General features: G+C 36.1%; 1 protein-coding gene across 3 annotated transcripts in view; it reads right to left on the reverse strand.

Annotated features, from left to right (window-relative positions):
- Positions 1-406: 406 nt before the first annotated feature.
- The window catches only part of LOC127427591 (alkaline phosphatase-like), a 40,808-nt gene continuing 14,302 nt past the window's right edge, over positions 407-26,912 (reverse strand). The window contains exons 4-12 of one of the 3 annotated variants that reach the window (XM_051675266.1): positions 26,727-26,842; positions 25,532-25,706; positions 22,177-22,352; positions 20,070-20,210; positions 19,591-19,660; positions 19,367-19,501; positions 17,288-17,479; positions 14,948-15,067; positions 407-888 (exon numbers count right to left, since the gene is read on the reverse strand). In XM_051675266.1, coding sequence (XP_051531226.1) covers positions 800-888; positions 14,948-15,067; positions 17,288-17,479; positions 19,367-19,501; positions 19,591-19,660; positions 20,070-20,210; positions 22,177-22,352; positions 25,532-25,706; positions 26,727-26,842 — 1,214 coding nt within the window. In that variant the 3' untranslated portion in view covers positions 407-799. Of the gene's footprint in view, positions 889-7,034; positions 10,973-14,947; positions 15,068-17,267; positions 17,480-19,366; positions 19,502-19,590; positions 19,661-20,069; positions 20,211-22,176; positions 22,353-25,531; positions 25,707-26,726; positions 26,843-26,912 lie in introns of those variants that run through there. The other 2 variants (XM_051675265.1, XM_051675267.1) reach the window with 2 other exon arrangements.

Consider the following 26,912-nt stretch of genomic DNA (forward strand, 5'->3'; position numbering starts at 1 on the left):
TCTCTATATGTCTCAGAAGAGCTGTACTGTTATTGGAGAACTGTGGGAATAACTAATGAACACTTTTTCAAATACCCTGCTCCACTTCCAAACATCTGTTTTCAATCATGTCGGGGTTCTGTTCAAGCTGAGAGTCCGGTGGTCCATTTACTGAAATCCCAGTCTCTTTTTCTCACTCTCTTTATCTCTCTGTTATATCAGTCAGCGTGTAACCTGTTTTGACTATTGACGGCTTCCACTGTCCTTGATGAAAACAACATTATATTACAGTCCCAGCCTAAAAGACATCATAGCCTCACCCAAGTCTTAAGAAAGAGATGGGTAAGTCATTTAAAATAGAAACTCTATGTTTGATTTAAATTTGGATGAGTCAATAATTGCACTTCAAGTTCTTCCACCACAAGAGACTTTAACAGAGGACAACAAATGTTTGATAAAATGAGTAACCAAAACTGTTTGGCCATGACTACAGTATATCTGAAGAAAGATGTGTTTCAGGGTGCATGTAAGCACAAAATAAAAACGTGTAGTCTAAATAAAGGGTTTGCACAAAACCGAACAAGAATCAGAAACATGCTTTAAGGTGACAAGATGCTCATTAAGAACTGAAGGTTTATGATGCAAAGACAAGAAGAGGCCATGGATCAGGGGATAAGGGGTTTGGGAGAAACTTCTAAAATCTAACATCTCATCTGTCTTGGAGTCAAAACAGGAACAAGAAATCCAGCCTTGGAGTCAAAACAGGAACAGGAAATCCAGCCTTGAAGTCAAAACTGGAATAGGAAATCCAGCCTTGGAGTCAAAACTGGAACAGGAAATCCAGCCTTGGAGTCAAAACTGGAACAGGAAATCCAGCCTTGGAGTCAAAACTGGAATAGGAAATCCAACCTTGGAGTCAAAACAGGAATAGCAAAAGTTGTTTTTCTTTACAGATTTCTCTACAAATGACATGTTGGCAATTATTTCAGTAACTCTGAGTGCATGTTGTACTTTTAAACAAAGATTCAATGTTTGCATAATTGTGCTTTAATGCTAACACACTGGGTTGAATGTATTTGTTGAAGATGAATTAGTAGCTGCTTCAAGAATCAACCTCCTAAATTGTTCTAATGATTTCTACTGAAATTCCTCAGGAGAAATACTAATAGAAAAAAAAAAGAGAAAATAAAGGTTTAGAGCTATAACATTAATATGGAAAGCATAGCTCAGATAATTTGGTCTTTGAAGAATGTAATGAGAAATGTTTAAGTTCATTTTGAAATCTCTGAACACTGATTACAGACTTTGGGGTCTTGGCAAATCTGAGATTGTAAAGATCTCTTCTGAAACTCTAAACACGTGTGTGAGATTTCTGGAGTCTTTTTCTCAGGAGAAGCATGGAGACTTCAGTGAAAATCTCTATTTGCTTTCCATTTAGTCTCAGTGCTTACTAGGAGAACACGTTGAGAAATCAAAGAGATCTCATTTGTGATTTTTCTCTCCTACAGGCAAGCATACACCTGACAGTTCATGATTTTGCATGGATTCCTGTGAAAGGAAGCATCGACTTTATTGTAATGGTACTGTATGTATTATATAAACTGATAAATCCACATGAATAGTGTTTCCTAAAAATAAAATCAACCTAGTGCCTTTGGAATGGACCAAAGTGTTCATTCGTGAATTCATTTTATGTGTCTTTTCATCTGTGGACTCATTTGTGGCCATTTCCTCTCATTATTCTCATTATTCTGGGCTCCTATAAAGAACAAACCAAAGCAATATGTCGGGGAGGCCAAGCAGAACTTTTTGCCCTTCTAAATTAATTTAAAGTCTCAGGCAAAACTAACCCCTGTGGCTTTGCAGGGAGACGAAACTTGTTATTCTTTGTTTATAAAGAAAAATGATGTGGACCAGAAGGTGTGTTTGACGAAAAAGGATCATGTCACCTGATATCGCCATTGAAAATGAATGACTTGAAGACTTAATGAATGAATGACTGATTGCTTGGCCACTGCAAGTTGTTGCAAGTGTGAACAAGGCATGCTGTGACAGGTTACTGTCTTTTGCATTTATTAGTCTTTCAATTACTGTATACAATTCTGAAATGTGTATCTGTTCTCTTCAATGACCTCTTCTGGAAAACAATATTGCAATATATTTCTCAATATGAAATTAGTGTGCTTGTAAAAAGTTGGGAGTTATTCTCAGTTGTTAGAATGTGTTAGTAGTTAATTGACTATTCATAGGACCAAGGGTCAGGATAGAGAATAGAGTAGATGTTCGGGTTTGTGTTACATTCATAACATTACTATTCAGACTGTGTTGTAAAATGACTATCCCTATCATTAATCAGTCACATTGCACAATTCCAGGGATTAATTTATTTCAGAAAGAGCCGGATAGGGCACCTCCGGAATTGGTTCTGGCACCTATTGTAGAAATGTAAGAAATGTATGATCTATACATACTGTATGTTTAACAAAATAAAAAAATTAGGGTGATATAGTGTAATTTGGGAGATTCTATGCACTTTCGACCACAATTTGCTGTGATTACACTAACATTGGGGACAATCAAATGAGACTTGATCACATGAGAACCCAACTAGAATATATATTTAGAATATATACATTATATAAAATACTGTATATTATTAATAATGTGGTCTATAACTTGCAATATTGCTGTAAAAATATAGCAATGCAGATTTTTTGTTAAAAGGTCCCCCGAATATGAAAATTCTGTCATCATTTACTCAACCTTCTGTTGTTTCAAACCCACATGACTTTATTTCTTATGTGGAACACAAAAGGAAATTAAATGTATGTTGGCCTGAGTCACTGTTCACTTTCATTGTATAGAAAAAAAATATGCAATTAAAGTTCCATGGTAGAAAAAAAAGTCATATGGGTTAATAACAACATTTAATAATAGTAAATAACTTCTAATAATTTCTGGGTGAACTATTTCTTAACAGTGGCACATTAGCGCATACCTGATAAGTTTATGATCTGCTTTACTAAATGAACTTTTTTGCAGACAGTGACAAAAGAAAATAGACAGCTTATGTACAGTATATTTAGCTTATAGCTAAATTTAAGCTAAATACAAATTATTTACACATTCCTTAGCTCTAATGCCAGTTTTCGGAAAATTCATCATTAATGTGTACGGTAGTAACACTATGTCAACACACTTGTTTAACACACTATTTTTAATTTATATGTTCAGTGACAGTCCCCTTCCTTCAATTACTCAACCTGATTACACTTGCCTCATGGCATGCCTCTCAAGACGAGTTATCACAAGTTTAGCTCTGCAGAAGACACTGGCTGTGTCCAAAACATCAGGCAGCGTTTTTGTATCAAGCTATACTAAAAAAATATTTTGTCATGTTAAACTTGTTTCATTTTGTAACATCTAAATTAACTGGTTCTATTAAAGTCAGATATATGACTTCATTAGGTTACACTAACAAGTTAGCGTTAGGGTTAGGGTTATGGTTAGGTTAGGGTTAGATCAAGTTGATCAAGCTGAACTGCATGTATTCACTTTTTATAGTGTATACGTCCTAAAGCAAACTAGTTTGAAACTGGCTTCCAAGGCATGATAACCTCAAATGTGACAACGAATAAGACCAAATTCAAATTCAAGCAAATATTCAATGACTAAAAGGCTTTTAATATAAATGGAAAAATAAAAAAAGTACATTTATAATAGTAAATAAATGTAATAGGGCTGCCAATTCATTAAAATTTCATATAATAAATTACATGATTTGCCTGATAATTAATCGCAATTAATCAATAAAGATAATTTAGTATATAATTATTGATTAATTATAAATATAACACATAATAAATATAATTTAGATAATTCAAATACATAGCATCATATATGCATATTGTGGCAGCAGACAAGTAAAGCATTTAGAAAATACAAAAAGTCTTTATAAATCAAAATATTGTTTTATTTCTGTATAATTGAACATAACCCCATTTTTAATCGTTGGTGTCAGATGGGTGCTTTTGGAGCATCTCACTTTGGTTGCGTTGCATCTCACCTGTCTTTTAGGATCTCTAGTCATAAACTGACTGTTTTAGGAAGCTGTCAAGTTAAACATACTTTGAAACTTCTAAAAACTGCTCACATTGGTTATACGAGGCGAGCTACCTGTACAGCTGGAGTTGCGCTGACTGCCCCCTACTGCTCCAATGGTAAAAGCATTCCTTAAAAAATATTTACGTACAGATGCATACATTTTTTTCGTGCATTATTTATAATATAATTAATCACGCTAAATTACTGCATTAAATTGACAGCACTAAAATAAGGAATTTCAACCACTCTTTCGTATGCCATTTTATTCTTTTTCACCAATCGCCGAACTAATCATGCATTAAAATGAGAGAGACAAAGCGAGAGGCAGATAGCGAGCCCTGGTGCCATGCACTTGCGAGTTGTCAGACAGTGCCCTCATTCCCGACTCTGACAGATAAAGACTTCCTCTGATGGATTCTCTGTGTCAATCACAGCAGTTCCAAAGAGGCTTTCAAGATACGATCAGATTCTCTTCAGGGTCATCAGTAACTGCCTCTTGCTGCAGCGTGCTCAACTTGAGAACAGTGCATTCTTCCATCAAATGAACAGCGTGGGATACACCACCACACTGGCTTATTCCTTATCAACACTTTGCGAAGGCCAGGACACTAGCGCTTATAACCCATAGAAATGAACAGCTCTGACATTTGAATGTCAGGGTGATATAAGCATGCCTGGATGATGGATATAAAAGCCAGTAGCCTTGGAGAAGGGAGAGGAAGGCCTAGTAAATTGTCATGTAATGCAAAATGGGTAGATGATGACAAATGAAAGGACAACTCAACTAGAACTGCAACAGAGAACAAAGATGTGAAGAAAGAAAAAAGATTTTTGATTTTTGTCTCTGTGGAGGGAGTCTCTCAGAAGTCCACAAATACAAATGTTGCATTCCTTCATTAATGCACCAAATTAGCAAAGAGTTTGGTTGGTGGTCTCTCTTGTGTCACGAGTGTCTTATCTCATGCCCTAGCTCATGAATCAATGCATCGCATGACGCTATATGACGCTAAATCAGAGAATCTATTGATTGTAAATCTTTTGATTTCAAAGTGATCATGCGTTTGAATGTAGAAGAAGAGGTTGTCAGTCGATGGTATACACTTCTGTTCTAGCCATCAGTCTGTGTTATTCCAGCTTCATTTTTTAGAAATCGTGTTTAATAGAGGAATTCCTGGTCAAGAACTACATTACCTATGATTCTGAAGATAAACACTCAACCAATCAGAGCAAGTGCAGCAAACAAGCTCTGCAGCCACTGCCCACACACATGACGTACTGTGAATTACACAATCGAGTCAGTCTTCCTACACACTCTTTATATCATTGTGTATATATATATATATATATATATATATATATATATATATATATATATATATATATATATAAATTGCAATATATTTAAAATACATTGTTACTGTACTTATCAATAACTTTAAATCAATCGTTTCATATTTTTCCATAGTTTTTAATTCCATTACATCATTCGCAATGGTTCATGGGATTGCTTTTTATTCCCCTATAAAGACATTAAGAACACAGAGTTGTATCTTTGCCTTTTTGTTTCATTTTAAATACTTTTTTGCTCTAAATCAAAGTTTGTATGTTGTTTTTGGTTTGGTTCATGGCTTAAAATTGTTTTAATGAAAGAAATTAATGAGAAAAATGACTGCACTTACTATTTAGCAATAATAACAAAAAAACGTTCCTTGTCTGTCTATTTCTTCTGTGCTAAGTTCTGTACTACTTCAGCACAAATTGCTTGCTACAGTGTGTTCCTAATTTGTAAGTCACTTTGGATAAAAGTGTCTGTAAATGACTAAAAGTAAATGTAAAAATACTTTCAGGGGGGCCTGGGTAGCTCAATGAGTAAAGACGCTGACTACCACCCCTGGAGTTGCGAGTTCGAATCCAGGGCATGCTGAGTGACTCCAGCCAGGTCTCCTAAGCAATCAAATTGTCCCGGTTGCTAGGAAGGGTAGAGTCACATGGGGTAACCTCCTCGTGGTCGCTATAATGTGGTTCTCGCTCTCGGTGGGTGTGTGGTGAGTTGTGCGTGGATGCCACAGAGAATAGCATGAAGCCTCCACACGCGCTATGTCTCCGCAGTAATGCGATCAACAAGCCACGTGATAAGATGCACAGATTGATGGTCTCAGATGCAGCGTCAACTGAGATTCGTCCTCCACCACCCAGATAGAGGCGAGTCGCTACGCCACCACAAGGACTTAGAGCGCATTGGGAATTGGGCATTCCAAATTGGGGAGAAAAAAAAAGCACTTTTGCGATCTTTTGGGGTTTAGAAAGCATGACTGGACCCGCCTCTCTGATATTCTAATTGTTCTATGGATGCCTATGTCAGAGTGCATTGCAGCAAATGTTAAAATGCTCTTAATATTTGGTCGCATGATGTGTGTCACTTTCACAAACCTTTGCGATTCCCTGCTACATCCTTACATTTCCCATTTGAAAATTATGGATTTGCAGTATTTTTTGTTTGTTTTTACGCAGCGTAAACTTTTGTGTGTATGTGCCCTTACACATTCATATCCATCAAACGTTGCACCTGAGCATCCTCTAGTCTAGTGTATAGTTGCATATAAAAAATCCAGAGCTGGTGGTGCTTACTTGGAGTATTTTACCAAAATGTATTGCAATACTTCTGCTTATGCAATTGTCGTATTTAATGGAAACACATCAGAGCATTGAGTTCAGAAACTGATTAAATATTATGGTTCCTAAATGGCCTTGAAATTTTATGACTGTCGCTTTTACACATTCTTTTCTAAATTATCGGCACAATTTTTAATGGCTAAATGTCAACATAAGCTATATTCCTTTTTCCATATTACTCATTAAGGGCCATTTACTGTGACTGCGCTCTGTGCATTTTACTAAAGCCACAACAGTGAATGAAAGCCATCTAAAACAAAATGACACAGTCAAAAATGTTTCTCCCCTCTCACTCTCTCTCTCTTTATTGTGTAATATTTTCTCAGTCTCCAGAACTTTGTATATTTTTGATGACTACTGCAATCTGTCTGTTCTTTCAGACTGTTTAAATTTGGGTCCAAGTGAATAGCCAATAAACTCTGGCAAACAAAGAAAATACACTTGAAATGAAAACATCCTTAATGTACATTGAGTCCACATTTTTGTCATTGTTCACATGTAATTCATATGAATTGTCCACATTCATTGAAAGGCTCAGAAACTGCTACAGATACGAACACACAACAAGTGCACATTCTGTACTGTCATTCAGATTCAAAATGAAGTTAAAAAAAATAAGAGTTCAACAAATTTCAAAAGATACACCACATTCAGTATGATGATCAAAATAGATACAGAAGTTTGATTTCAGACCCACCAAACAAAGTTTAAAACATGGCTTTACTAGTAAAAAAGGAATAGTCTTTATAGTCACTAACAACAATTTAAATAGCAATACAAAACAGTTAATAATCACTTTAAATTGGTGACTTGCTTATCTGGGAATTTTGAACTGAACTGATCATCACAGGGGTTAAAGTCTTAAAATGAGCTATTTCACATACACTCTAAATCAAAATCTAAATAAACGCTGTGAAATTATAGGGTTCCTGTAGCTCAACTGGAAGAGAATGCTGCTAATAATTGGCAAAATGGTGAGTTGATTTCAATGGGAACACACAAACTGATACATTTATATCTCGAATGCACCATTGCCTAGGATATAAACTTCTGCCAAATGTAATCTGTTGAATACGTCATACAGGGAAAGATTTAGACAAAATTACATCTTCCAGATGATAACACATAAATCAACAACACACTCTCAAGGCAAAACCGTAAGGATTCGTACGACTTTTCTAAATTTGGCTAATTCGTATGTATTCATACGACTTCCTCTACAGCCAATGACATCACTGGACATCGTTTCCATCTAATACAAGACAATTACTTGTTTCTGTCACACAACAGCTTCCTGTCATGTTTACACACTCTACTGATTGGTTAGGTTTAGATAAGGGGTTTGTGTAAGGGCATAATATTAATAAGCATGTCCTTGTGCACAGAACTCGCGCTTACTTCCGCATTTGATATCCGGGCATTTGCATGTCATGAAATCGTAGGAATTTATATGAACGAAATCATAGGAAATCATACGAAACAGCCAACTCGTAAAATATATACTAATTTTCATGAGATTGGGTTGTAAATCAAATAGACGCCTGGGCAACATACGTGTGCTATCAGGGTGTACTGTTTGTATTACACAACATTCTATCCTGTTGTCGGCCCCCTTGACGAAGCAGAATGCACACTACATGATCAAGTGCTGATGAAGAGCACAAATTACATGATATTTCACCAAAAATGATCCCAACCAACATCAAAACTAACTAAAAAACAAGAGAGAAAAGTGAAGCTGCTCATGTGACCATGACCATTTTCCGAGCAAAAATGGTGTATTGGGTACGGAACCTCTCAGAGGACAGTGAGGGCATTTATTTTCTGAAATAGTCTTGTGTTCCCTCCAATAGTTTGCATTCCCTTGCAATAAATTAACCATGGTTTTATAACAGTAACCATAGTTGAACTATGATATGTGTAGTAAAATCATAACCACAAAATGTACCATAGTTTTACTACAGTAATTATAGTTCAACTAAGGATTTAAAAAAAGAAAAACCATAACCCTAAAATTTACCATGGTTTTATGACAGTAACCATATTTTAATCATAATATTCGTAGTAAAACCATAGTAATAATACAGTAAAACCATGGGAATAAAATATGTTAATAATAATCATTCTGCCAAAAAAAAAAAAAACATGGTCACAACAGTTTTACTAGTAACACCATATTTAATCTGTGGTACAAGTATGTTTTTTAAAACCATACCACCCCAAAAATAAAAACAAAGAATCATAGTTTAACTATGGTTTTTGTATTAAAACCATAGCAATAATACCGGAAAAACCATGGTAATAAAGTATGATAGTAAAAATTATAACACTGTATGACAATTTTTATTTTATTTTTCTGGGTAGTAAGTGTTATTACCTAATTGCTTATGCCTCAAAAGTATAGAAAATGGCTATTATTCCCCACAAACTTTGCTTTTGTGACCAGGACAGTGATATTTTGAAATGCACCTTTTTCCAAAAGGTGTCTTTTCGTTCACATAAAGTCAGAAAAAAACAACATATGAATCCAAATGAACATGTATTTATCCTAAAGTAATATTCAAAGCTGTGCTGGTCCATAATGGTAACAAGTACCCGTCTCTTCCCCTGGCTCACTCGATGCACCTCAAAGAGGATTACAACAGCATCAAGACCTTGCTGGACGCCTTTAAGTATGATGAGTATGGCTGTGAGGTCATAGGAGACTTCAGAATGGTGGCATTCCTGATGGGTCTCCAAGGCGGTTTTACCAAGTTTCCTGCTATCTTTGCCATTGGGACAGCAGGGACACCAAGGCACACCACCACAGGTGGGACTGGCCACAGCGAACCAAGTTCTCTGTGGGGAGGAACAACGTCAAGTGGGAGCCACTGGTGGACCCCCGGAAGGTGCTGATGCCACCACGGCACATCAAATTGGGCCTTATGAATCAATTTGTCAGAGCTCTAGAAGGCCTTCAAGTACCGTCAAGACTTCCCTAAGCTGTTTGAGGTCAAAGCCGATGTCTTCGTCGGACCACAGATAAAGAAGGATTTTGGATTCATATGTTGTTTTTTTCTGACTTCATGTGAACGAAAAGACACAAACCACTGAGACATAAGCAATTAGGAAATAACACTTACTACCCAGGAACAAAAATTGTGTTACATAGTGTAATCATTCTGTCCCCAAAACAACAAAAAAACATGATTACATCAGTTTTATTAGTAACACCATATTTAATTTTAATTTAAGTATGGTTTTTCAAACCAAATGGTTTCAACACAAAAATAAATAAAAATAAAAAAAGGAAGGAAAGAAAGAAACCATAGTTTAACCATGGTATTTGTAATAACCACAAAATTAACCATGGTTACTACAGTCATGGTCACTACAATATTACTACAGTAAAAAAAAATTGTTACTACAGTCATAGTTACTACACTATTATTAAAGTAAAGCCAAGGTTCATTTACCAAGGAATGCCAAACTATTTCAGTAAATAAATTCCCTCCCAATCCTCTAAGGGGGCTCTGTAAATGTGAGTCTGTTTTAACTTTAACTCACAAGACAAAATCTGTCCACATTTTACTGCATTACCTTTTGTTACCATCATAGTAAATATACACAAGAAAAAAAGGAAAATTGTTCATGCGATTTTGCAGAATTTACGACCGAAAATGGTGTAGTGTGAGCTTGTAAAGGGCAAGTAAAAATTGTACTGCACTGCTTTTTCTTTCCATCATTCCAATTGAATCTCAGAGACATTCCTCATATTGAATGTATTCTCTTCAGGCTCTTCATGATGCCCAGGCATTGGTCCCAGTGCTGATAAACTGTTAAGAAATATTGTTAAGAAAAAGTAATACAAATTCATAAAAAAATCAAAAACTCCACTTGAAAGAATCAGTTAGGATAGTTCCTAATCTAATTACAGAAGGTTGAGAGATGATTCAAAAAGCAACAGGTCAACACACGAGCAATGCAACTCCGAGAAGCACTGGCAAAATAGGGGAGACGTGATTGAAAGAGGTGGCCGCTCCGGAGCTTTTCCGACAGTGGTCTTTATTTTGACCAATGCATGCTGCGTAGGCCATGACATGGGGAATGTAATGCTGCTCCTGGACTCCATGAAGAAGATGGGCCATGGGACCTTTGGAGAAGATGGCCACGTCCTCACCCCCATGAGTCTCCATGCGCAAAGGAACAGCAGACTGTGCCTGATAGTTATTTTGCTCTAAGGACAAAAGAAAGTCAATGGAAGGGATGACGATGCATTTTACATTATTGTTTTTGGGTTTTGTTCCGTCAGTGAAAATGGCAATGAAAATAGACAAATCTATGCAGCGGAATAGTAATAAGACAAACAGGAGAAGGCAGAGAGTAATGGGGAAGTGAATAAGAAAAGAGAGCTAAAGAGAGAGAGGAGACGGATAAGAGAACAAGAGAAAAATTGAGAGACAAGACCAAGTCAGAAGAACAGACATAAGTCTATGACTTGTCAAACAGATAGAGAGAGAGAAAGAAATATGGTGATGATGGAAAGAGAGAGAGGTAGAGATGCAGTTTTTCATTATTCAACTACATGGCGGTTGACTTGTACTGTATGCCCTTTAGAGTGCAGGCTTTCTGATTGTTTTAAAGCAGTGTAAATATGGAATAAACATGGTTTAACACACAATTTGTTTTGTGCTGTGTACTGTTGGCTGCCGGGAACGTATAGTGAACATGTCATTTGGGTTAATAGTTTTGCATACTGTTGGGCCTATGAAGTTTGTGTTAATATTAATAAATGTCAATGTTTGATTTTAAGGGCGTTTTTGCAGTCTGGTCTCATAGAATGTATATACATTTATATATATATATATTATATATATATATATATATATATATATATATATATATATATATATACTCTATATACATTTCACTTGCAAACTGCAGCCAAACATGTAATGAAGCACGTAATTTCAGTTTTGCAAAAACGTTGCAATGCTCACGTAAATTTAATGAGACCAGGCTGCATTTTTGCTAGGGGTGGGTAAAAAATATTGTTTTTCCGATTAATCGTGATCTTCATTTGAATGGTCTCGATATCGATTCTTAAATCCCAAGATCGATCTTTCACTCAATGCGCAACCCTCCACTACAATGAGAGGAAATCACTCGCATTTGCAACCAAATTTCACGCTATGCAAATGAAGTGAATATATTTGGCAACTGGCTGGCAAATGTTTACATTTCACTCACCAGTAATTGTGTAGTTTAAGTCAAGTCAAGTCATTTGTATTTGTATAGCGCTTTTCACAACACACATCGTTTCAAAGCATCTTTACAGAAACTCATGCATTAACAGAAAATGAAATAAATATAAAGTCTTAGAGTCATCATTGTGTAGTTTGATTACATATGATTGTAAATTGTGTATAAAAATAAATAATTATATAATAATTGTATTGAGATCCCCAGTGAGCAAGCTGAAGGCGACTGTGGCAAGGAGATGTTGGTTAATGGAGAAAAATAACCTTGGGAGAAACCAGGCTCACTGTGGGGGCCAGTTCCCCTCTGGCTAAACAGCATGAATATGATGCCAATATTAGTTATTTGTGTGCAATGCAAGTCATGGTTTAAAATTAGTAAACTAAATAAGTGTTAAGGGCCAGTGTTTAAACAAAGATTTTGTATGAACTGTAAGATTAATGACTAATGTCTTTGAAGTTCATCCTGGATTAACTGCAGAAGTTCACATAGATGATGCATTGTCCTTTGTTAGTTGGCTGATGAAGGCTTTTGTTGGCAATTAATTGATAGTCTATGTATTCCATTTTAAGAGTGTAGTCCATCATTTAGTCCGTAGTTTAGTCGTGAAGTGTTCAGCAGCGAGATCCTTTCACAGCGTGTTGAGAGTAAAAGTTGTTCCGTGTAATGTGTGTCCAAGACGAGATCCACGTAACCCATTTGTCATTGAATACAGTCTCTTTTAATACCCTTTCTGTTCTTTACAGTCAGTTGTTGATCAAAAACAACTACAAAATAAACAAAAAAAACATTTAATTCTAATTATGCATCGCACAGATGAGGTAAAACCATTCAAGTCCTTTCTAGTAAACATGCGCTCGTTTAAAGGCGTTGTTTACAGAAATGCTGTTAATGTTGAAGAGACCAACAAATCAATGTAAATACTTGTAAATAGTACAAATTATGCAATTTAACAATAAATATGCAACAAAAATAATATATGAAATATACAATTCTTATTTATTAATTGAATACATTTATTTGTTAATTTAAAAAAAAAAGCCCAAATGTGAACAAAAATGAAGAAAAAGTAATAAAATATTATTTGTAAAATAAATATTTTCCTAATGTACCTAGTTAAAAGGTCCCCTGTATAAATAACTGTTATGAGTAGTACCTCGTAATAGAGTAGGGATTCATATCCTGAGGTTACCAGAGCCAGCCATATCCAGCTCCGTTCCTGCTTGGTGTCAGACTCCACTGCTATGTATCTGAGTGATGACTTATTGAGGTCGGTGCCAGCCAGACATCACTTCAGTCTATTATGATGGAGTTCAGGGGATGAACTGATGTCAACTCCAACCAAAAGACATGGGATACGCATATGCCACTGCCTGAATCTTGGATTTAGGATAGACCTCACCGAAATGACCTGTTGGTTGAACTGCGATTCACCTCACTGATCTCTGTCTGCATCACCTTGGTCTAATGATGGACTACACTCTTAAAATGTAATACATAGACTATCAATTAATTGCCAACAAAAGCCTTCATCAGCCAACTAACAAGGACAGTTGCATCTATGTGAACTTCTGCAGTTAATCCAGGATGAACTTCAAAGACATTAGTCATTAATCTTACAGTTCATATAAAATCTTTGTTTAAACACTGGCCCTAAACACTTACTTAGTTTAACTAATTTTAAACCATGACTTGCATTGCACATATATAACCAATATTAGAATTATATTCATGCTGTTTAGCCAGAGGGGAACTGGCCCCCACACTGAGCCTGGTTTCTCCCACGGTAATTTTTCTCCATTAACCAACATCTTATGCTTCTTGCCCACTGGGGTTCTAAATACAATTATTATTTTATTATTTATTTTTATTATTAAAGAGAGATCCCCGAATTTTCCACTTCTTAATAAGTGACTGAACAGTACTGACTGGCATTTGCAAGGCTTTGGATATCTTTTTATATCCTTTTCCATCTTTATAAAGTTCCATTACCTTGTTACGCAGGTCTTTTGACAGTTCTTTTCTGCTCCCCATGGCTCAGTATCTATCATGCTCAGTGCATCCACGTGAGAGCTAACAAACTCATTGACTAATTATACACAGACACTAATTGCAATTTAAAAAGCCACAGGTGTGGGAAATTAACCTTTAATTGCCATTTAAACCTGTGTGTGTCACCTTGTGTGTCTGTAACAAGGCCAAACATTCAAGGGTATGTAAACTTTTGATCAGGGCAATTTGGGTGATTTCTGTTATCATTATGATTTAAAAAGGAGCCAAACAACTGTGTGATAATAAATGGCTTCATATGATCACTATCCTTAAATAAAAGACAGTTTTTTTTCATGATCAGTCATATTTTCAAAATCAATGCCAAAATTTCCAAATTTCTGCCAGGGTATGCAAACTTTTGAGCACGACTTGTAAATGAACACGAATCGGTTGACCATGTCCCGGAGCACGTCATTGACGAGGGCTTGGAAGACCAATTGTCCGACTGTGACAATTAACAGCATTACCTGGGAGATAATTTCTTTTATATGTAAGCAAAAGGGACATTATAACTGAAATAAACCCATATGAATCGATATTGAATCTAATCGAATCAGAATCGAATCGAGAGCTTGTGAATCTGAATCAAATCGAGAGCTTGTGAATCGGAATCGAATCGAGAGCTTGTGAATCGGAATCGAATCGAGGAACTCTGTATCAATATCCAGCCCTAATTTTTGCATATTTTTTATGCTAAACAATGTTAGTACTGTGTTAGGTCACCACTCCAGTAGCAAAACCAGTTGAGAACCACTGGTCAAAAGCCTTTGTAACATGTCAGAGCACTAACAGGCAAACAAGAACAAATAAACTTATATCCCAACATTCCAAGTATCCCAAAAGTAGATCCCCAGGCTGTTAAAAAAAATAATCGGGAAGCGATAAGACAGCAATTACATACCAAAGTCCACAGTCGAGACATTTTCTCTTCCACCATTAACCAACTTGAACCCTGGGCCATTTCCATACAGAATGGATGTGAAGGGCTTATTGTCAACATCACTCACCATGGGAGCTAAACCTGCAGAAAGACCATTCAAACTTTGAGTCTGAACCATTCATTTACATGAACATCAGAAAGTCATTTGTTGTGAGAAAGCTGCTTAAGACACGAAAGCGCCGTTCGCGTTTGTTGAATATATTTGTTATGAAAATGTTCAAAGTGGGCTCACATTGATCCAATCATAATTGAGATTAGTTTGTTTATAGAATACTTAAGAAGTAATAAAATGCCAAATGTGTTTGAAATTAACAGGAAATGAAGTAGTTATATTGAGTACGCATCATCTTAATTTGTTACTCAAAAAAACATCTTGGTGTCTCAAAATTATTTGCATTAGTTGACAAATTTTGCACTATAACTATTGCCTGTATATCTACAAAATATCACTTTAAACCCACACACTTGGGGTAAAAGGCTCCCTTGCCACCTTTGTTTTAAAAACGTAATTTTAATCAGAAAAACCTTCAGTTAATATTTATTTTCAAAATTTTTTTTACCTTGATACATTTTGTGACCAGAAAAAGGCTACATTTCCTTAAGTGGTGCCTTTAGCCCCATTGTACCCTACTCTTTACCCCTTAGTCTCCATCAGTAGCAGATTTCTTCATAGCAACGTAATTTCTCCGCGACGCTGGTGTAAATAACGAATATGGCGTCTGCGGATGACTTTGCTGATTTTTGTTTGCTTTATTTGCAGATGTCCCACAGTTCTGACATTTCATCACGTGCAGGATAGGAATTATCAACAGTTGAATTTTCTTTGAATATTTCAGGTTCAGTACAAGTTAGCTTAATTGACAGCATTTGTGCCATAATGTTGATTACCACAAAAATTAATTTTGACTTGTCCCTCCTTTAAAATAAAGCAATAATCTGGGTTTTAAGGCACTTACAATGAGGCACTTACAATGGAAGTGAATGGAGCCATTCCGTTAACGTTAAAATACTCACTGTTTCAAATGTGTAGCCACAAGACTCAAACAATATGCGTGTTAACATGATTTTAGTGTGAAAAAAATGCTTACTAATCTTTTCGATGTAATGTCATATCCAATTTTACAATTAAACCCTAAAGCAACTGTAAAAACAATGATTTAAACAACTTTACAGAATAATACTGTAATTAAAGTATTAATGTAAGTGTTTTATAAAATGACAAGCCTCCAAAAATTGGCCCCATTCACTTCAGTTGTGTCTCACTATAACCTTGATTTTTGCTTTTTTAAAGAGGAGGGACACTTACATTTTTCGTGGTAATCAACATTATGCAACAAATGCTGTCAATTGAGCTTCACCTCTATTGAACCAGGAATATTCCTTTAAATTGTGAATTGTTGATATCAGGAATGGAATTACTACTAGTAAAAGTGCACATTTTTAGTAAACAAATTAGTAATAACATTTTTACTAGTAAAAACGTTAATTCTTGATCTAAAAAATGATGTAATTACTCACAGAAAAACACATTCTTGATGTCAAAAATGGATTTTCAACTAGTAAAAAAAACATTCTTGATATCTGTAATTGCATTTTCACTAGTACAATTTCACAATTATCGGTCATTCGCTTCATTCAAAAATGTCATTTTTGATATCAAGGATAAAGTTTTTACTAGCACCAATGTAAATACTAGTATCAAAAGTGAGCACTTTCACTCATTGTAATTCCATTCCTGATATCAAAAATGAACATTTTAACTAGTAAAAATTTAATTATTGATATCTATCATTCATCTCCCATATGTGATTAAATCTCAAAAGGGCTTGCAGTTCTGTTTACATGGCGCTTATGCGTTTACATTGCCACGTAAGTTGCATTCTCTGGCAAAAACCTAGTGTGTTAAACCACTTTTTCTTAATCCCTTAAACGGTGTAGGCAAAATGGCGTTTGCGTTTACATGAAGTTTCAGAACGCCACTTTATGCAGAAACCCTGGAATAAACTGTTTTCTCTAGTGCAAGTAAACCGGGTCATAACAGGATGAGATGGCCTATTTGTACTATTATTATTTTTGAACAAAATCTTGGCCAACAGTTTTGTAGATTTCGGTCTTTCCTTTTTAAAGTTGATAGAAGCTGTACTTGTATGACTAGAAAATGGCTGTCTGAAAGTGTTACAAATATGGACACAGAGTGACCTGATGGCCCTTCAAGGGACTTTTGGCCATAAACCAAGAAAAATCACATTTGTTCTTGACAAATAAAATGTTTCCAGTATACCTTGAGCCTTCATTACCAACCGAAAATTGAGTTCCCTCGTGGTGTGTAGCCTCCAAAGCTGAAGACATGAGAGTGGTCAGCCGTGACGACAGTCAGGGTGTCATAGTCGCTGGTGAGGAGACCAGCTCGGGTAATGGCCCGGTCCATCTCCACGGCCTCGTGTAAGGCCTGCTTTGCTTTCCCCTCATGGTGTCCATGGTCAATGCGCCCACCTGTGAGCAGACTACTCCATCAGAAATCTCATATGGGAGATACCATGCAGCCATATATTGGCTATCATCAAAAAAAGTAGCTTCCCCAACACTGAGGATTGCTAAATATTACTAGCTTAAAGGTGCTGTAAGCAATTTTAGCTGTTTTGCTAACTTCCGCTACAAGAGGCCCTATTTTAAGTGCGCTAGCACTAAGAGCAGCACTATGCCATAAGTCATAAGCGCAAAAGTCAATGGGCATGGCCATGAAGTTTTGGTATTTTTGTGCAAGCATGAGCTAAGTCTAGGCACAAGCGGGTTTGGCTAAATCACACATGCAATGCGCTAATGGGCTGCGTCAAGTGCAATTTAATTTGGAGGTTTTCTCCGGTTATTGCAGCATCTGGTCCTATTATACAGTCCATTCCCTCAAGCACCAGCAATATAAACAAAGACAGCACATTCATAAGAAGTTGGTAGTGTAAATGGACCAAATGCAATGAATTAGAAAAAAAAAAAATATGCTTAGAAATTTTATTCTCGTCAGGATTTGGATGTACGCTCCCTTAAATTGTAGGAAATGTAAGTATTATTAAATATGTTTATCTACGACACACAAATCATGGCTAGTATTAACAGTGATCATATCGGCACGCACTTCACTTCTACCAGTCAATTTTGATTTTGAACAATTCAATTCATTTACTGAAACACGAAAAAATTCAACCTAAAAATATTTCTAAATTAAAATTACACTTCAAAAGAAATGAAAAAATAATCAAAATAATGAAATGGTTAAAAAAAAAAAATATATACCAAATCCAAACAATTTATCCTCTCTACAACTTTCACTGTGCACCACTTGCAGTGACTTAAAAATCACTCTGTGACAACAGGTGGAAAAATACTAATACAAATTAGATCATAAATACAATTGTAAATATAAACATAATAATAATAATTGAAAAATAAACCAAATAAATCTGCAAATGTAGAAATTTAATTTAGACTCTGCGCTGAAAAAAGAGGTGGTATTAAAACGTCTTAGCGCAATGACATATTTCTCAGGAAATAGCAAATTGCACTTTTTACCACTTCATTAACATACAAAACACCCACAGTTTGCGTACATACACTCACAGATAGCGCTAACACTCCCACCCTATTGTGCTTTGCACTGGCATAAAAATTGCACCTCGAATTAGAGCTCTCACGAAAACTGGATAAGACGTTGCGCACGGTTGTTGTGCATAGCGCTGTGCTTTGCGCACTCATGAAAACAGAGCCCTTCAAAATCGCTCCAGTGCACTCAAATTCCCTAGAAATTCCCAGTAAAAAAAATGAGCTGCATCAGCAGCTCACTTTATTCAATTACTAGAAATGTCATTATGTCTTCTTAAAGCGAGAGTTCACCAAAAATGAAAATTTTGTTCCTGATTTACTCACCCTTGTGCCATTCAAACCTGTCTGACTTTCTGTGGAACACAAAACGAGATGTTTAGAACAATGTTAGTCTCAGTCACCATTCAATTTTATAGTTTGACAAAAAATAAATGCAATGACAGTGAATGGTGACTGAGGCTAAAATACTAACATTTCTTTTAGCGTTCCACAGAAGAAAGAAAGTCATGTGGGTTTAAAACAACACAAGGGTGAGTAAATGATGACAACATTTTCATTTTTGGGTGAACTATCCTTTTAAGGCTCTCAAGTCATAAGAGGATGAGCACAAGTTTAAATTTATGAAACCAAAACCTTATTTTCTCTCTTTTAAAGATATTTTGTTTATAATTCTATTGCATCATGGCATTAAAAACAATTGCTTAAAGCACCTGCACTCAGATCTTGAAATGGCCTCCCATTGTAAAACTGCGGTTAAATGAACAGTGTTTTACACAATATTCTTACCTTCCACAAGCAAGTAGAACCCACGTTCATTTTTTCTGAGAATCTTAATGGCCACATCTACCATTTCAGTGAGGGAAGGGTCCATGTCTTTGTTCCTTTCAAGTTCATACGCAAGATCTGCCGGCTCAAACAGACCTACAGTACAATTAGGACATGAATAGATGTAATTACAGTAAAACAATATCTCAAACAAGGTCATTTAACCTGATGTTTATGAAACTCACCTAAGAGATAATCCACATTGTTTGGGTTCAAGGAAAGCAGATCCTTCTTATTCCATACATACATACCTCTCTGATTATCGAAAAGTTAAGAGGAAAGAAATAGGTTAGAAAGAAAAGAAAAAAGCCTTTATTCAGATGCTTGGTCTTTTGTCAAATATAGAATGTATTACACTGTTATGATCCATTAACAAGCAACCAAATGTCTGTAATACAGTTTCAACACAAGTACAAATAATCTCCTTTTGTTATTAACTGCCAAACTGTAAAGCCTGCTTTAGGGGTCCCAATAGTATGAAATCGCATTCAGGGAAGTCAATAATAAGGCATCATCAAAACAGCCAGAACCAGAGCCACGCAAACAGAGAAAATTAACAGGAGATTTGTCGGCAGATGCGTAGCATGGAAGCTTTGAATTGAGCATGACATTTTAAATGAAAAGATGGAATGGAGTGCCGTTTTTCCACAGGTTCATCTTTCACCTTATCTTTCACTCCGTCAATCCACTCCGCAAGAAGGTTCCTGCCATCTTTGCGTGTACCGTTGTGTTTATTTTCTGTAGGGTATTCCACATCTGATATGTTTTTAGGGTACATGTTTCTCCGCCCACCCCCCATAATCACCTGCCCATCCAAAAGAAATATAAAGATATTTATTGGTAACACTTTACAATAAGGTTCAATTTGTTAACATTAGTTAATGTATTGGGTATTTATTAATAAACAATAGTAAATGTTCATGTATCACAATACTATTATTCATTCTTAGTTCATGTTCTTTAACTTATGTTAACGTATAAAACGTTTCATACATTTTTTTATTATTATTATATGTTGAAAATAACATTAACCCAGAGTAATAAGTGCTGCAGTAAAAGTACTGTTCATTGTTAATTCAAGTTAACTAATAGTTAAAGGAATATTCCTGGTTCAATACAAGTTAAGCTTAAATGACAGGATTTGTGGCATAATGTTGATTACCACAAAAAATTATTTCGACTCGTTCCTTCTTTTCTATAAAAAGCAAAAATCAAGGTTACAGTGAGGCACTTACAATGGAAATGAAGGGGGCCAATTTTGGAGAGTTTAAAGGCAGATATGTGAATCTTTTTATTTTTTTCTCGATTAACACTTTTTATTGACTCCAACACATGAAACAGAAAAACAAAACATATATGCACAGACTCAACTTTTAACCCCCATTCTTCCCTTCCCCCCTCCCAATCACCATCCCCACCCTGACCCCCAACAAACCTCCAAGTGGTCAAAGCTAAAGTACAAAAAATATATATATATATATATATATAGGTCAAATACCTGCCCCACTTCCTATTAAATACCACCAGGTTGCCTAGCCTTCTATCTGACATTTCTTCAAACGCAGCCACCCTGCCCATCCCTATGCACCACTCCCAAAATGAGGGCGCTCCAGCCGACCTCCATTCCCTAAGGATAATCTGTCTGCCGATCATAACACTGGCTAGATCCCAATTTCTTATATATATATCTCCTGTATTAATGATCGCCACATCGCCTACAATACAGAGTCTGGGGCAAAAGGAAATTTGAGAGCCCAATACGTCACATATAATACTCTGAACCCTCAGAAATGTGAATCTTATAATTTGATAAAAGCACTTACATTAATTCTTCTGTTAAAACTCGTCTTTTATTTGACCTGTAAAGTTGTTTAAATCTTAGTTTTTACTGTCGCTTAGGTTTTTAGGGTTTAGGGTTTACGTCTGCATGGTAACAAAGTTGTAAAATTGGCTATAATTTTACACAGAAAAGGTTAGTAAGTGATTTTTATCACACTAAAATCACATTAACACGCATACTGTTTACGTCTTGAGGCGATACTTTTGAAACAGTGAGTATTTTTACATTTACAGATTGGCCCCATTCACTTCCATTGTAAGTGCCTCACTGTCACCTCGATTTTTGCTTCTTTTTTTTTGTATTGAACCTGGAATATTCCTTTAACTAATGTTAACGAATACAATCAAAGTGTTACTGATTTATTATATATATATATATATTATATATCCAATTGATTATATATCTTATACTAATTTAGTAACAGTGGTCATAACTGTAGCATTAGAAAAAAACAATCAAGCAAACACAATATTAAAAGAATCTGATACTGAATTATCAATGAAAACAAAAAGATTACTTTATAAATTTAGTTTGAAGATTATCACTGCAACACTGCAAAAAAAATTTCTTTAACAGTGTTTTTGTCTCATTTTCCATTACAAATATCTCAACATCCTTAAAATGAGAACATTTACAAAATAGCAAAGAGAAAAATTGAGTAAGACAATAGGACATCCTTTTTAAAGAGGATGAATCTTGAAGTGTATTTTTCTTACCCCGCTGACTAAATGTTATTACATTCATGTTTAAAACACACACAAATGTGCAAAAAGGGTAAAGAAAAAGACCCTAACTCAAAATATATTCTCTGAAATCAAGTCTTTTCAATTGACTTTTTAATTGAATCTTGATGTGAGGAAGTTTAGATATTTTGTATTTTGTAAATGAGACTAAAATACTGATTGACTGAATTATTTTTGTCTGAACTCACATCAATGTCAGGGATGTTTTCGAAAAGTTGTCGGGCAATGTCTTTGCAGCCACCCTGCAGTGCCTCGCTGGGCATATCCCCATCTGAATACCAGTCCCGATCCACACTGTGGGCATATGCTGCACTGGGCGTGGCGTGGTTCACACGTGTTGTAGTGACAATTCCCACTGATTTGCCTGGAGAAAAATGTAGGAGTTGTAAGTAACAGTTGTTAATTGTTCCTGTAGGGATGTGTCCTTGTTTACGTTCAACCACTTGACTTATTACATAATGCATTCCTTATCTACTTAGTGACTTTTGGTTACATGATGGAAATCTATTAAGTAACTGAGGTACAAAGGGACAGATCCTATGCTGGACAGGAAGTCATCAGCACCTCTTGATGTTAAAGGGATAGTTCATGTAATTTTCATTTTTGGGAGAACTATCCCTTTAAGTATTTTTGTCTAGCTAAGGTTATGCAGTAGTGTGGTACACTATTTTAATGCAATCTCTGTATTTTCTCCGTCCTCAGATCAGGTCAGATTATCACTTTGACACTGATTGGACCTTTAGTCTTTTCCATCTTTTAAACCTCTCAGATGGATCTTTAAATGTTTATTCTTGTCATGTCCGACACGTTACAAATTCCGCTCCACTGCATCCATTCACCTTCAGTGGAGGACTTTTGGGACTTTTAAAACGCATCATTTGTTTTTATTTTCAACATAAGAAAAAAATATGAGGAAGCTGTCTGTGTGCTGCACTCATCAGTCAAACTGTCACTCTTGTAATTTATTCACAGACTCTGGATAAAGACGTGTTTTTTACTTTCCTCAATCTTTTATCTGCTCAACCTGTCTTTGATCCCAGTGTCACCTTTGTTTCTCTCATGCAAAAAAAGTTCATGTATTCCTATTATAAAAATGCTAAATGTTCCCAGAAACAAATATCTCATCTGTATTGTAACTGGCAGAGAGTCAAGACAAAGATTTATTATACAGTCTGCAATGGGGGCATGGTTTATCATGAGGGAAAACAAGCCCTGGTTGCCATAGTTACCTATTTATTTTTATGGAGAAAAAAAATGCTTCAGTTAGAAAGAAAAACACTTGATGACGCACATCTGGCGCTGATTTGACTAATCAGCAGGAGAGAGATAAGGGGGGCCGGAGACGCCAGTTCGAGAGAGAGAGAGAGAGCGAGAGAGAGAGATGCACAAAGCTGTATGTGTGTGTGTCTTTGTTTGTTTTGCAGTTTATGTTATGTTATGTTTGAGTTCAGTTGGTTATTAAAGTTTTACGTTGACTGTTCAGCTGGTTCCCGCCTTGCCCATCTTAAGAACCTTCGATGCACTGGTGCCAAATCCCGGGAAGGAGGAATAATGCGCTGTCGCGGAGTCCTCGCCGCTGCCGTCCGACAGGAAGTGGAGGAGCCGCTGCCATCCACCTGGAGAAGGAGGAGCCGTTGCCGTCCGCCAGCGGTGGTCCACAGACCGGGAGCGCAGTTGGCTGTTGCCGACTTCCTCTCCAGAAATGGAAGGGGAATGCCTCCCCGGCCTGAGTCGGGCGGTGGGGATATGTGGCAGCAGGGGCGTGGTCAAGCGTCCGTCCGGAGAGAGAGAAAGCGGTAAGGGCGCTTGCAGCTGAGCTAGATTATGTTTAACACCTGTTTCTAATTCCAGTGAGCATGGGGAGAGAGGCATATAAGCAGCCACGCCAACAGCAGAGGAGAGAGAGAGTCAGGCACAAGGAAGGCCACGGTGCTCCTGAAGCTGTTACATTTATTCTGTTATGTTTGTGAAGCGAATGAGTTGAAGTTACTACGTGCCTGTGAAGCTGATGAGTTTGTGAAGTTGTAAAGCACTGAAGTGGCTGATTAAAAGTCTTTCCTGTGCCTGGAAAACCCACTTCCCTGTGTTCTCCTTTCGCTCAAACCCCTTTCCACTAACTTTAACATGATTTCCTTTAAGGCTTTAAAATACTTATGAATGACATTAACAATAACATTTTAAATATCAAAATACTACAAAATACTTAAAATATCTGTCTCTCTTTTTTGGTCAGTGTTAGTCTTGGTCCATTTTGCATTTATACTGTTGATGTTTGAACCCAGCCAACCTAAATAGCTAGTATATTATATATACATTATTATCATATTATATATCACATGTATGCAATTGTAAAATATTTCTGTCAAAATTCTTCACTTTCACACGTTAATTTAAGGCTCTCAAATTAAACCAACGAGCCCTTATTTCTCATGAAGAAAGACCTTTGAGATTTTGTGTGTCTTCATTTTATCATCTCTCCTTTGCAATATAGTAAGCGGGCATGACAGGGATCCTCTGTGATCATTGCGTGTCATGCGAGTATGAACCCACAACGTCAAATAAAATTTGCCAGTACACGATCGTTAAATTAAAGAGAAACCAGAGCGCTTTCCCTTAATAATATGTTGGATGATGCATCATCATCCTGTACATGCTAAAAGTTTATCTATATATGTTCAAATTTAAAAGTAAATGAACATCGTTCTTAAGGTGGGCGTCTTACCCAGTCTTACCGTATATTGCTAAAATAGCACTAGAGGACAATACACAATTCCTGACATTTTTGGTGTGCTGTGTTCTGCTGTATTTTATTGGAACAAAGTCATTTTCTGACATTATTTACCATTTATTTATTTATTGAAAAAATATTAAAGTTAATTCTGCTGCAGTTACTCTTAAAATCTGGCTGGTGGAAGAGATCAGTTCTGGATTTTTGGCTTTAAAAGAATGTTCTGGGTTCAATAAAAGTTAATCTCAATTGACAGCATAGTACAATGCTGATTACCACCCAAAATATTCTCATCCCACCTTTATTCAAAAAAAGCAACAATCCCGGTTACAGTCAGGCACTTACAATGGAAGTAAATCGGGCCAGTCCATAAATGTTAAAATACTCACTGTTTCAAAAGTATAGACACGAGATATGTGTTCAAATAATTAGTGTGATAAAATCGCTTACAGGGTTTATTGACGTTGCATCGTCATGGCAATGAAATTGTGATATTGGATATAACTTTAAAGTGATAAGGTAAGAAAATGATTTCATCACACTAAAATCATGTTAACACAACTTGTTGCTATACTTTTGAAAGAGTGTGTATTTTAATGTTTATGTTACATTGCTTATGTAACTGCATTTTTTTTATATATATATAAGCAAGGGATGAGTAAAATACATTATTTGTGGTAACCAACATTATGCCACAATTGCTGTTGATTTACCTTTACTTGTACTGAACCCGGGACATTCGTTTAAGAGCAAAACAAACACACAAACCTACAGCCTGGCCACTGTATCTACTGTTGTTGTGCGGGTGGATTCACCTGCTTCTTTGGCCCATCTAAGAATGGAGGTGACCTCGTTCCCCTGAGTGGTGTTACACTGGGATCTGACAGATGCTGCGCTCACTCCTACTGTCCCCTCGTTTGCCTTCACCCCGCACAGGAATGCTGTGGCAGTGCCCGCACTATCTGGTACTTGAGCGTTGGTGTTATATGTCTGTGAAACAAAGTGCACAATATATATAACTGCAAGGATTGTATACAATAAAACCAAATAAATTTTGCATGAGCAAAATTGAAATTCAATTAATGTAGGTCTACAGGTATTCATTCATCATAATGCAGTATTAAGCATACATGATTATAACAGGGTCAGAAATGAACTTTTCCATTAAGGAGTCATTATTTGCCACCTGGGTCTGATTTTGAGGGGCATTTTAAACCTTCTACCCAAATACAATAATAATATAAAGTGTCATATTTTTATGTCAAATATTTACATTTAATATAACAATTAACATAAAATCTTAATATGAATAATTATATTGAGAATTTATAACCTCTTACTCATAAAATTAAATTAACATCAACTGATATGTATAATAATAATAATATGTATAATTAGGTCATTTTTTTCTCTCCTCTACTTTCAGTGGCATTTTTGCCACGAGTTCCCCTTCATTTTTTTACCCTGGTTCCCAGACTTTTTGACCAATGAATTTCCATGAATTTTCTGTCTTTCTTGAATACAGGCTAATGATTTAAAAAAAAAAAAAAAAAACACTATTTTAGACCTATTTTAAGCCAATGAAATATTTTAGAGCCAAGCATTCACATTTACTATAGAATTTTCCATGAATTTTTAAGATTGTATTAATTTCCATGACTTTTCCAGGCCTGGAAATTCCAATTTTTTAATTTCCATGTTTTTCACGACCGTGGAAATCCTGTTATTAGTATCCATAATAATGATTTACCATTATTTATAAACCCAAAGGAAAAACAGCTGAATCAAACACTAAGATTATAATTGACCTTCTTTCAAAATGCTGCATATCATTTTAAATAATAGCTTATAAATCAGTGACATATTTTACTACATGAGTTGGGGCCTCTAGAGAAATCAAACTATGATTTGAATCTTTGTGCTCTGTGGTCGGGGCGGGGATGTTATGCGACTGCATGGATTATGAACACAAAGGAACGGCATGATGGGATTACAGCACGTGGGCCGTACCTTAGAGAGGGCAACATAGGGAAATTTGTCCATCTCCAGCTGTGCCTCCTCGCCGCTCTGTCCATTCAGTTGACCCTTTAAAATCCGTGCTGCTGTCACTGTAGGTACACCCATACCTACACACAATAATGGGTGGCATGTTACAGGTTGTCTATATTTAACAAGATGTCTCTTCCCTGCATGTAT

The sequence above is a fragment of the Myxocyprinus asiaticus genome, chromosome 37 (genome assembly GCF_019703515.2).
Source record: "Myxocyprinus asiaticus isolate MX2 ecotype Aquarium Trade chromosome 37, UBuf_Myxa_2, whole genome shotgun sequence".
NCBI lineage: Eukaryota > Metazoa > Chordata > Actinopteri > Cypriniformes > Catostomidae > Myxocyprinus > Myxocyprinus asiaticus.